Source organism: Dendrobates tinctorius, unplaced genomic scaffold (assembly GCF_039654945.1).
Source record: "Dendrobates tinctorius isolate UK_male_01 unplaced genomic scaffold, ASM3965494v1 ptg000224l, whole genome shotgun sequence".
Taxonomy (NCBI): Eukaryota; Metazoa; Chordata; class Amphibia; order Anura; family Dendrobatidae; genus Dendrobates; species Dendrobates tinctorius.
The window spans coordinates 4,956,032-4,968,417 of NW_027361891.1; the positions used below are offsets into that span (position 1 = coordinate 4,956,032).

The 12,386-nt window shown below is 40.5% G+C and overlaps 1 protein-coding gene across 15 annotated transcripts in view; it reads right to left on the bottom strand.

Annotated features, from left to right (window-relative positions):
* GRIP1 (glutamate receptor interacting protein 1) overlaps positions 1-12,386 on the bottom strand; it is a 919,857-nt gene that overhangs the window by 322,967 nt on the left and 584,504 nt on the right. For 2 of the 15 annotated variants that reach the window (XM_073555463.1, XM_073555462.1), the window contains exon 1: positions 5,450-5,833. The exons of 9 other annotated variants lie outside the window; for them this stretch is intronic. In XM_073555463.1, coding sequence (XP_073411564.1) covers positions 5,450-5,675 — 226 coding nt within the window. In that variant the 5' untranslated portion in view covers positions 5,676-5,833. Of the gene's footprint in view, positions 1-5,449; positions 5,838-12,386 lie in introns of those variants that run through there. 4 more of the 15 variants (XM_073555468.1, XM_073555467.1, XM_073555464.1 and 1 more) reach the window with 3 other exon arrangements.

Below are 12,386 nucleotides of genomic sequence, written 5' to 3' on the forward strand. Positions count from 1 at the left end.
GACCCAAAACATAAAGCCAAAGCAACCCAGGAGTTTATTAAAGAAAAGTGGAATATTCTTGAATGACCAAGTCAGTAACCTGATCTCAACCCAATTGAGCATGCATTTCACTTGTTAAAGACTAAACTTCAGACAGAAAGGCCCACAAACAAACAGCAACTGAGTGAAAACCACCGCAGTGAAGGCCTGGCAGAGCATCAAAAAGGAGGAAACACAGCATCTGGTGATATCCATGAGTTCAAGACTTCAGGCAGTCACTGCCAACAAAGGGTTTTCAACCAAGTACTAGAAATGAACATTTTATTTACAATTATTTAATCTGTGCAATTATATATATACACACACACCGTATTTTTCGGACTATAAGACGCATATGACCATAAGACGCACCCCAAAATTTCAGAAGGAAAATTAGTGTATCAAATGAGGGTCCATCTTACAGTCCTGAATTTAGCTTACCCTGGGGGAATCAGCAGCGCTGGTGGAGCGGAGTCACAGGGCATGTTGTCCGGCGATGACATGACCCAGACTGGTGCGGCAGGGTTCGGCGGTGCTCGGTAGTGCGGGGATCCAGGCGTTGCCGAGATCTCAATCTGTGCATGTGCCGCCTCCGGCGGCAATTTTCCCGGAGGCCACAGCATCAAGGCAATGGAAGTGTGCGGGATCTGGGATTTCACAAAATATTGCTGAAGCCCCCGCACCATCGAGCAACGCCGAACCGGAATGGGAGTGAGATCGCCCCACAGCATCGGACCACAGGAAGAATCCCCCGACTCCTGCTGCCACCTCGCTAATTGTAAGCACGGTATATTCCGACCATAAGACGAACCCCCATTTTCCCCAGAAAAATTTTTGAGAAAAAAGTGTGTCTTATAGTTCGAAAAATACGGTATATATACACGAATAAATATATTAAAAATGTGCACCATTTCCCATTCCTTAAACAAATCAGACAAATACTGGAATACCCCATAAAGATTTTTAGGACTTATTCAATGTGACTATTCTTTCCATTCAATGTGAAAGAGTAATGGGTACAACGTGACTACAATGTCTTTTAGGTATGAGAAGAAGCCTTTCAGATTTTGCTTGCATAATATTGAACTACTACCACATTATTTAACCAAATTTGCTTTTCAGCTCACCTTTTCACAAACTGACAAGTTCATTAATATACTCGAGAATGAAAACAGGGCAGCGTGGGTGTTTTTATAAACAGCGAGAAAATAAGAACTGCTCGCTCTCCGAAGCAAAGGCAAGCTATGCAAATGTCATTGTTATTGACATGGAGGAGGGGAGCCTGCCTCGGCACTACAGGCCTTGACAGATACCCCAAATCCTCCTAAATTCACAGCTGTGCTAGCCAAGCAACAAAAAAAGAAAACTACTGTATGGTTGGGGTACTTTATTAACTATAATACTATTACTATTTGCTAGATGATTCATTTTTTGGCCATTAGGCCTCATGCACATAGCCGTATAATGAATGTTTTACAACCTCAGAGCTGCAATGGACCACAGTACAGTATGGTGCCTATACAAATGTATAGCTCCTTACTGTAACCCTCTATGCTTCTCATCTCATATGAAGGCTTTCAGAGATTTTCAGAATCTGACAGAGAAAATGCAAAACTTTTCTATCCTAGAAACAATGGGCCCGATTGATCCTCTGGGACTTTTTGAAATCACTATTTTTTGTATTCACTGATGTATTTTTGTGGAAATTTCTTAAAAATGGCCAATTTAGTGCAAGATCAAAAAGGCTCTTTTCGTCTTTAATCGGTTTTTGTGACTTTTCAGCACCAAAAGCCACAAATCCTTTATAAAGTTGCACTTTAGTCCAAAACTGCCCCAATTTGAAAACTTCATGTGAAGCCTAAGGCTGGGGTCACATTGCGTTCAGGCAGTCCGTTAGCCGGACTGCATTACACTGCGGTATAACGCAGTCCATTAACGCTGCCATTAACCCCCATTGTCGGGCGCATCGCCAACGCATGCCATATTTGGCATGCGCTTGCGATGTGCCGTCATTCAGTGACGGAGCCTTGGACGCAGGCTGCAGCGTCTGAGGCTCCGTCACCGCTAGCACAGATGAATCATCTGCAATGTGAACCTAGCCTTTCTTCAAGAAAGCATGGAGTGAGATGTGCCCCATGAAATAAGACTTTTGGTAAGGGCCGCATTTCAGGAGGCTGCCTAAACATCTGGATAAGCAAAGTTGTCAAGGAAAAATCAAAAACTTTTTAAAAAGAAAAATCTTAAAAAGTGGCCCAAAACGTAAAGAGAATAAAAAAACAGCAAATTGCTACAGAAAACTGGAGAACAGCAATGATAAATCAGACCAATGTTTCTTTCATATGGCTCCCAATAGGTTATTGTATGACATCACACTGAGTTCAACATGCCACTGTATAGGTGAGCTGTCATTACTGCATATTTACACCAGGAAAAATACCGTACAAAGTGTTTTCATAGAGAGAAAAGTGAGAAAAGGTTCTGAGAATGTTCCATCAGGCTCATAGCGGTAAGACCCTGAGCAAAGGAGGATACCTCAAGATGAAATGAAACATTACACAGTTTTCAGTAGTTTTGACCCTTGAAAACTGCTGAAATCTTGTGTGGTCAACAATTTGATTGGCTGCAAGCAGCTAAAAGATTCTCTCTTTTCCTTTCCCGCTACATGATGTACTAATAATACACCATAGACCGGCAATGAAAGTATGGAGCTAAGCCCGCTTCACATGGATTGCCAACTTGACTTTTTCCTTAACAGCTTACAAAAAAAATCATGGAAAGTCAACATTATTTACAGACTCATTGAAAAACCATAGTAAATCAAAAAGATTATAAAGATCATGTCTATGGTCCATAATTCTGATATGAAGACATTAACTGCAGAAACTAGGAACTGTAAAATGATAATTACAGACATAATAATCTGTACAAGTTTCTCCAGTCTGAAAAAATTCACAGATGCATTCAATTTTTTTTTGTTACAGACGGGATAAAAAAGTGCTCTTCAAGCATGTCAGGACATTTGGCAATCGTGTGCCCCACACAGGGCAGGTGCCGGATCTGTCTCTCACAGCAGTATTTAAGAGGAGTGATCCAAGTGCTGGTGCCCATCAGTCAACATAACCTGACTACATAGTGATACTAGGCTGCCATGGCAGGCGGGTAGCTGTTCAAGTCCACTATGGGGACTGAAAAAAATTGAGAGAAATGTAATAAGAATATAAAACGTTTTTAAAAATATTAAAAGAAAAAGATTTGATAATTTAATTTGTTTAATCGTCCCTTTTCCTCCATTTAGAAATAAAGCATTTTTTTTATTTCATAAAAACTTCATAAGGTAAACGGGCCCACTCCACACTTCCATTATCTGTTACCAATTGCTTTGTGTGTATCGAAAGTGTGGTGGGTCAGTCTTAACAGGCTATTAAAAAACAGCGAATATGTAGCCGATCGTCAGTTGTTTAATGATGCAGGTCATCTAATATAAACGAGCCCTTACATCGGGGGCATAAATTGTTAATATATAATGTATAAACGACTTCAAAGCACTCTATCGATGATATTAGCTAGTGAAGCCTTGTTTCTATGCATCCATAAAAGAGCAAGTAAAATTGTCATAAATGACATCTAAACCGTGGATATGTTGTAACCTGTTACTACCTGCATATCTGACTTCAACCAGTGACCAGACACAAGCGGAAGGTCGAAATTACCCACTTGTTAGTCAACAAATGGTTGGCATGTAGGTACTGGATCAGTGAGCAACAAGAAAAAACTATGTTAACCGTAAAAAACACTACGGCTTGTTCTTCACAAGACAAGCAAGTTGCAACCTTCAAAAACACGTTGTGTGCCAGGTATGAGGAAGGAAGCATCACATGTTCACTTTTTGCCAATACTCACATAAAACGCTCAAAAACATAAAAACGTGAGCAGTAAAATAAGGATATGATGTAATAATTAAAATAATGGGTGAAGTTATAATATTTTCAGACAGACATGACCACAGCCACTCTGCTGTCTATGGTGAAATCCCGAACATGTCAGCTACATTAATTTCATTAAAAAAGAAAACAATCTTCAGTGAAAGGATTTGCATTTTACATGCTTATTAATTAGATGTTAATTTTCTTTCTAAATAAATCATCCCAGCAGTGTTCTTCATCTGCAGATCAAAGATGGAGCAGTAACCGATGTAGAATGGCTCAGGCTTTCCTTTCCCCTTCCTGGGTAATGAATATGAATCAGAGCATGGTCGCCGGCCCTAATCAATACTTCTGGTCCATAAGAAGAAGACATCCCGAAGAAGCAAAACACTCGACACAACACAAAGATCGGGGCCATTTGCGCCGTATATCGGAACAGATTCGGCAGAACATAAATGAATAGTGACAATTCTCAGTTGCCTTCATTGTGACCAACAGCTCCGTACCATCTTATTAAAACATCATTATCAAGTCACTGCAGCAAGCGACCGGCAATGGCCCAGGGGACCACATCGCCACATGAGAAAACTACAATGAGATGTTTGTATTAATGGTGCAATGAAGACCGACATGAACGGTCTACAAGAGGTAACAGAACCTACGTTATACATATGGTCTCCGGTCTTAACCCCATCCTTGCCACTGAGAGCTGTGTGCATAAACAGACGTGCAATGCTTTTTGAACGACCTCAAGCACAACGTTTTAGTGACAGGTGGATAATATTGTAGATGCCATGGAGGCTTTTTCATTTAAATAATGAATGCTACATTGGTTTATAACCCAAGAATAAGGTATTGTATTCCTGCAGAATAATGATTTCTTTCAATTTCTATTTAATGGGAAAGATTGAAATCCATGGAAACTAATGCAATATGTTGTGGTGGAAATCATTTACCCAAATGTATGGAGGCAAAATGAGATCATGGGGTCATGGGTTCACCGTTTCCCAATGCAGCTAAGAAGAGGCACACTGCTGCACTTCCTAATCATCTTTCACGCAGGATCACAGTCATTACTGCTCCGGGTATATATCCGTATATACATGAATGAAAAGCCCAATCCAAAAGCAAGATAATATGTGGAAACTTATTTCTGGAGAAGTTCTACTTTTCCTATTCATTTTTATAATGGCGCAAAGATGTAAGCCATGAAGCATATCCTGTAGATGAAATTTAAGACATTATGCCACCAGAATATATGTCACCCATCATGTACTGTACGACATGAGAGATGGGGGGGGAAAAGGAGCACCAGAAAATATGGAGACAACTGCAGGTACCATAAAAGGCCCTGATATGAATGGCTTCTACAAGAAAACCCTGCTCCCTGCCGCTTGACTATAAATTCTCAGGACAGGCATATTTGTAAGGCACAAGAATGAGCTAGCGCATCTCGAGAGCCAGGGAGAGTGTTGCCGGCTGAAACCGAACAAGAACAAGCTCCTTACCTTTAACCAGTCTCCGCAGGATTTGACAGCGACATTTGAAAGAAACAGCTATCATTCTTCTATGCTGCTTTCCACCGGCAATACTCATACACGGTCCTTCCCGGAGAGATGGAGCAGCAGCACGAGCATACGAATTCCTAGCGCGTATTACAGGAGAAGGTAGTCCCAGAGGGGAGTGACACGGTTTGATTCCTCCTGGCTGATGCAGATATCGGCTCTGTGTCATCTAATGACACTGTATCAGTCACACCGCTCCACACGGCTACTTGAGCAAGGAACCTGCAGCACTGGATCAATTGCCTGACGGGCACAACTCCTCCGTTATTGCAGGCATCACTTGGAGGAAGGGATGATTATGAGAGCTGGATGGAAGCAGCTCCTTCTTCCTCGCTTACTCCATTAACTCTCATTCATGCCCAGTGCTGTGTCTAATACATAAGTGTAGACCGTAGAGGGCTGTGCGTTCCAACATCAGCTGGAAAACTGCATTATTCTCTTCCTTCCTTTCAATGGGATCTTCCTTTGCTGAAAGGTTTAACTCTTGCAGTAGGATGCACTTTCCTCAATCAGATTGATAGTAAATCACAATAAAGACAGTAAGGACGGCATCTTGCAATATGGCTATTTATCACAGGCTATATCACAGCAATAATCACAACACAATTAACATTTTGTCAAATTCAGATAAGGATTTTATTTAGACTGGAAAGGAACTAGGTATCACAAATTTGTATAATATCCACACAAATCTATACATTCATTATGTGCATCTACGGCATGGGATTACTGCAGAAAAGCTGGATTAAGGCCCTCTTCACATAGACACTTATCTTTTCTGTTTGTCTGTTCTGTCTGAAACAGTAATGCAGAGGATGCGGATTCCATTTATCTGTTCCGTTTTCAGTTTCTAAACAGAAGCAGCAGGGTCCCACCGATGTATATGAATACAGAACTTTTCCTCCAATTGTAAACATGAACGCAAACTAGACAGATCCCCATAATAATCAGTAAGGAACGTTGATTGAAAAAAGGTCCTAATTACTAAACGGAACAGATAAATGGACAAATAAACAGGGCCTAAGTCATAGATAAAGCACTACACCAAGGTATCGTCAATGCTTCTTTATATATAGCTCAACTCAGCTCAGTAGAAGTTACATGACACATACACATGTGTTCAAAATTGTTGGTACCCCTCGTTTAATGACAGAAAAACCCACAATGGTGACAGAAATAACTTGAATCTGACAAAACTAATAATAAATCAACAATGGTGTCCTCCTTGGTCGTCTCCCATGAAGTCCACTTTGGTCCACTTTGGACCAAATACCTGTCGAGAGGTGCAGAAGTCTCATTAACAGTTACAGGAATCGTTTGATTGCAGTGATTGCCTCAAAAGGTTGTGCAACAAAATATTAAGTTAAGGGTACCATCATTTCTGTCCAGGCCTATTTCCTGAGTTTTTTTTTTTTTTTTTTAATTCTGTGGAAGCATGGTTGAAAAGCACTGTCTGACTTTCATTTGTTCATTTTGATAGATTTTTGATTTATTACTTCTGTCAGATTCAAGTTATTTCTGTGACCATTGTGGGTTTTTCTGTCATTAAACAAGGAGTACCAACAATTTTGACCAGTTTTGTGTAGATGTGGTAAATCTAAACTTAAGGTGTCCAAAAAATTCCATCAGAGATGCTTTAGGTCCATAACACCATCAATCAAATGACATCCGCTCCGACACCACGCATTTCAAAGCCTTCCCTTTTTCAAGCAAAACATTTTGAGGCACTTTCTTTTTTCAAAGTGTGAAAAAGGGAACACCTCAAAGCATCAAAGTGTCGGTGTGGATGTAGTTTGACTGATGGTGTCCCCACCATTGTGGAACTAAAGTGTCTCTGCTGGAAGGCATCTCAAATTTGGACTTACCAGAATTGGTGAATATGGTAGTGGATTATTATTGTCTTGGTGTGTAATTTATACTGCGCAGAGCTATGTATTTATATATCTATATATAGATATATATACATAGATATATATAGTTATAGTCAATGGTCCAGTCAGCGCATATGCCCGAATCACGTTTTTAGGGGTTCGGGCATAAGCCCCACACACAGCCACTAAACGGAGGAACAAATTTGATGTGAATCCAGTCTGAGTCTACAGATATAAAAACATATGTTTAATAGCTGCTGGTGACCGAGCAGGGCGGGTGACGAATCGTTCAAGCGGGTCCATGGCAGCTCCTCACTGCCCACTGACCATAGCTGACAAGCCTCTGCCTACATGTGCGTATAGACAGAGGCTTGTCAATGTCGTTGGGCGGGGAGAAACTGCTGGGGACCTGTCTGTACAACTAGTCACCTATGCGGCTCAGTCCGTGGCAGCTATTAAAAGTATGTTTTGCTCTATGATCATACAGCTAGTGGTTGATGCAAGCTGCCCGCAGATTGGGTAGCATGCATCGCCTGCAAGGTTCCCTCAAAGAGTATGCATTCTCACAATGTAGCATCCTCATCAGATGTACAATTTATTCAAGTTTGGCTTAAAAATTACTGATGACCAAATTGAATTTGCACTAAACTTCTGTATTCTTTTGAGGGTTGGCAAAATTTTATAATAACTAAATAAATTATACCTTCTTTCGAACACTGATTCTCCTACCGTAGTGGTGGCATTAGACAGGTGAGGGTCTCATACAGGTGAATACAACATATTTTGCTCATTAACTCCTTTAATATCTTCCTCTCCTTTATTATACATTAGGTTTTTGAGAGATCTCAGAGCATAACAAACATCTTTTCACAGGCATCCAAGGCACTTCTGATTAGAATCAATGTTATTTGGAATAAATGGAACGTGTCTACCCTAGCGAAATTGCTCAAAATGAAGTTCAGGCGAAAGCCTCCTCTCTATTTACTGGCATAACTAGTGATGCACCCATTTTTGTCTAAAATGTCAGCTTATACAATCTGTCTCAATAATCTTATAATATCAAGGTATATTCGTTTTCTTGGGATGACCACTCTGAGCAATTCCTGTTTGTTAAACAATCATGGAATAACTACAGTGCTTCTGTTGAGGAAACTGAGCATTACATAGTTTTCTTTATATTGAATATCCACTCAAACCAATGTCCACCTGACATAAAGCCAAATTCTTGTATTGCTATTTGATAATACTGTTAGGCTACATTTACACATGCCGAGTTTTTTACGGGCCATTTTTGCGGGCCGTATTGCTGTGATTTTTGCGGTTTCCCGAAAAAAACAGGCAGCAAAAAAACCTTCTTGGATCGCCGTTTTTCCCTATTGTAACAAATTGCAGGGAAAAAATGGCAATACGCAAATACGGTGTACCGCAAAATCAAGCTACTGCTGTTTTTGCCAGTACCATTGTTTTAAATGGAGGCCGTGTCTGTGAAAAATATCGAGCAAGCTTAATATTTTTTCACGGCCATACGGCACTCCGATGAATTTTTGCGGCCCCACAGAAATCTAGTGGGGCCACAAAATCGGCCCACAAAAACACGGCAAGTGTAAAAGCAGCCTTATCCATCCAAAACCATGTACCACTGATTAAGTTGAATGTTATAATAAAAAGACTATAGGACAGTATTAAATGCCCCATGGTATGGAAATCCCAAGGAGGAAATAGGAACAGGAAATAAGACAACAGGGGAAAAGTTATGGCTGTGTACTGAGCCTCTGTTTGGACAGCTCTTGAAATATTTTAAATCAAGTCTAGGTGGGTGTCTGACATTTATGGTCTGAAAATTAACCACATATCTGAACTGGCTACAGGTCTCTTAACCTGCACTTACCTTATGCCTATTAGATTGTGGAGTACAGCTCAAGAGAGCCATGGCCGTGTACTAAATATTGAGAGAAAAAGTTCCATAAAAATTTTAAGTTTATTTAAAGAAGTTTAAAACATTGAATCCATGTTATGATCATAACATTGATTCAACGTTTTAATCTTCTTGCAAACTGCCTCTTCAGAGAGGAAGAGGACTAGAACTCTAGTGTCACCTATTGGAAGCAGCTATCCTAAAAGATAATATCGACTTTCCCAGAGGAGCATACATCTATTATAAGTCTCCTCACTCTGACATGACAGGTCTTTCTTGTCACTCTCCACAAGGAGAAATATTATCCCTCAAAGCTTTGAATCAAAATTTTTAAGGAGCTGGAATCTCTTCTCTTTTTTCACTCTGGAATCACAAATGCGGTCCCACGGCTTTCCCTGCTCCTGCATGCCCTGAGCCACCCACGTGAGCTGGTTACAATCTTTTTGCTAACTAATTATTGAATATAGGTGGTGTGAAACCAACCTTTGGGCTCGCTCACAAGAGCGAATAAATCGGATGACTGCAAAACAATAAAAAAAATCGGATGAATGCACTACAATAAAAAAAAAAAAATCAGATTTCATTCAGAACAATGTTATTCAATGATTCAGTGCTCATCTGCAATTATTTTATCAGGTCAGATTGGATTGCGATTATACTGCTAAAAAATTGTAGCATACTGCAAGTGGATGCAATTGCCAATGCAAGTTAATGGGTGTGAGAGAAAAAATGGCATGGCACAAGGACTATGCATGTGCCATTCAATTTTTAAGCACCCATCTCATAGGAAACCCAATATTTCATCAGCCGCGCTAAGTAAATTCACGGCATGAACTGTCAGTATAAAACAGACATATAGATAATAAAAGAAAAACTGGCATGAGGTTCCCCATATTTTTCTTAGCCAGCTGAGGGAAAGTCAACAGCTGGGGGCTGATGGTTATAGTCTGGGAAGGGAGTAAAACATGGAGCTTCAAAGGCTATTAATATCAGCTCACCATTACTAAGAAAATAAGGATGAATAGTCAGAGCTCTGACAAAGAACACAGCTCGTGTTCGAAACGCGTTGCTGCGCTATCGCGTTATCTCTGCGGCATGTCATTTTTATCAAATTTTTTAATAAATCAGCCTTTTTTTCATAAGCTGGACTATTCATCCTTATTTTCTTCAAGTCTCACAAGTGGTCTTCTTGGAGTACGTGTTGATACACGCCTCAGTGGGTGAGCTGGCCAACCACTCTATATTCTCACCATTACTAACCCCTGGGCTTGATGTCAGCTGACATTACAAAGCTGACATCAACTCCAATAAGATTACCTCACTTGCCACCACAAGAGGGCAAATCTGAAGATCGGAGGCGCCATTTCCGGGGCAGCTGAGGGCAGATGTCCTTAGTCTGGGAGGGGCCAATATCCATAGCTCCTTCCTATGCTATTAATATCAGCCTGCAGCTGTCTACCTAGCCTTTGCAGGTTAATAATAAGGTGGACCCCATGTCTTTTTTTTTTTTGGGGGGGGGTCACCCCTTTGTCAATAACCTGTAAAGACTAAGTAGACAGCTGTGAGCGGATATTAATAGCCTGGAAATCTCAATGTGTATTACCCCATTCCCAGAGTATAAACATCAGCCCCCAGCTGTTGGCTTCCTCTCAGCTGGTTAAGAAAAATACAGGGGACCCCAAGCTATTTTTTCTTTTATTAGTTAAAAACATGTACAGTAAGCTGCACATGCACTGATCATATATCTCAATTTTATTTATCTACAGTATATCTGTATATAAGATTGTTTTATTAGTTAGTAAACCAGATTAAAATGACTCAGAATTACTGTATGCAAAAGCTGTTTGCATTGCATATGGATTTCATATGTATTTCAGACTGATGGTACAGCTAGGTCCATATATATTTGAACAGAGACAACATTTTTCTAATTTGGTTCTAGACATTACCACAATGAATTTTAAACAAAAACAGTTCAGATGCAGTTGAAGTTCAGACTTTCAGCTTTCATTTCAGGGTATCCACATTAAAATTGGATGAAGGGTTTAGGAGTTTCAGCTCCTTAACATGTGCCACCCTGTTTTTAAAGGGACCAAAAGTAATTGGACAATTGACTCCAAGGCTATTTCATGGACAGGTGTAGGCAATCCCTTCGTTATGTCATTCTCAATTAAGCAGATAAAAGGCCTTGAGTTGATTTGAGGTGTGGTGCTTGCATTTGGAAGGTTTTTCTGTGAAGGAAACAGCGGTCAAAGGAGCTCTCCATGCAGGTGAAACAAGCCATCCTTAAGCTGCAAAAACAGAAAAAACCCATCGGAGAAATTGCTACAACATTAGGAGTGGCAAAATCTACAGTTTGGTACATCCTGAGAAAGAAAGCACTGGTGAACTCATCAATGCAAAAAGACCTGGGCGCCCATGGAAGACAACAGTGGTGGATGATCACAGAATAATCTCCATGGTGAAGAGAAACCCCTTCACAACAGCCAACCAAGTGAACAACATTCTCCAGGAGGTAGGCGTATCAATATCCAAATCTACCCTAAAGAGAAGACTGCATGAAAGTAAATACAGAGGGTTCACTGCACGGTGCAAGCCACTCATGAGCATCAAGAATAAAAAGGCTAGACTGGACTTTGCTAAAAAACATCTAAAAAAACCAGCACAGTTCTGGAAGAACATTCTTGGGATAGATGAAACCAAGATCAACCTCTACCAGAATGATGGAAAGAGAAAAGTATGGCGAAGGCGTGGTACAGCTCATGATCCAAAGCATACCACATCATCTTTAAAACACGGCGGAGGCAGTGTGATGGCTTGGGCATGCATGGCTGCCAGTGGCACTGGGTCACTAGTGTTTATTGATGATGTGACACAGGACAGAAGCAGCCAAATGAATTCTGAGGTATTCAGAGCCATACTGTGTGCTCAGATCCAGCCAAATGCAGCCAAACAGATTGGTCGTCATTTCATACTACAGATGGACAATGACCCAAAACATAAAGCCAAAGCAACCCAGGAGTTTATTAAAGCAAAGAAGTGGAATATTCTTGAATGGCCAAGTCATTCACCTGATCTCAACCCAATTGAGCAT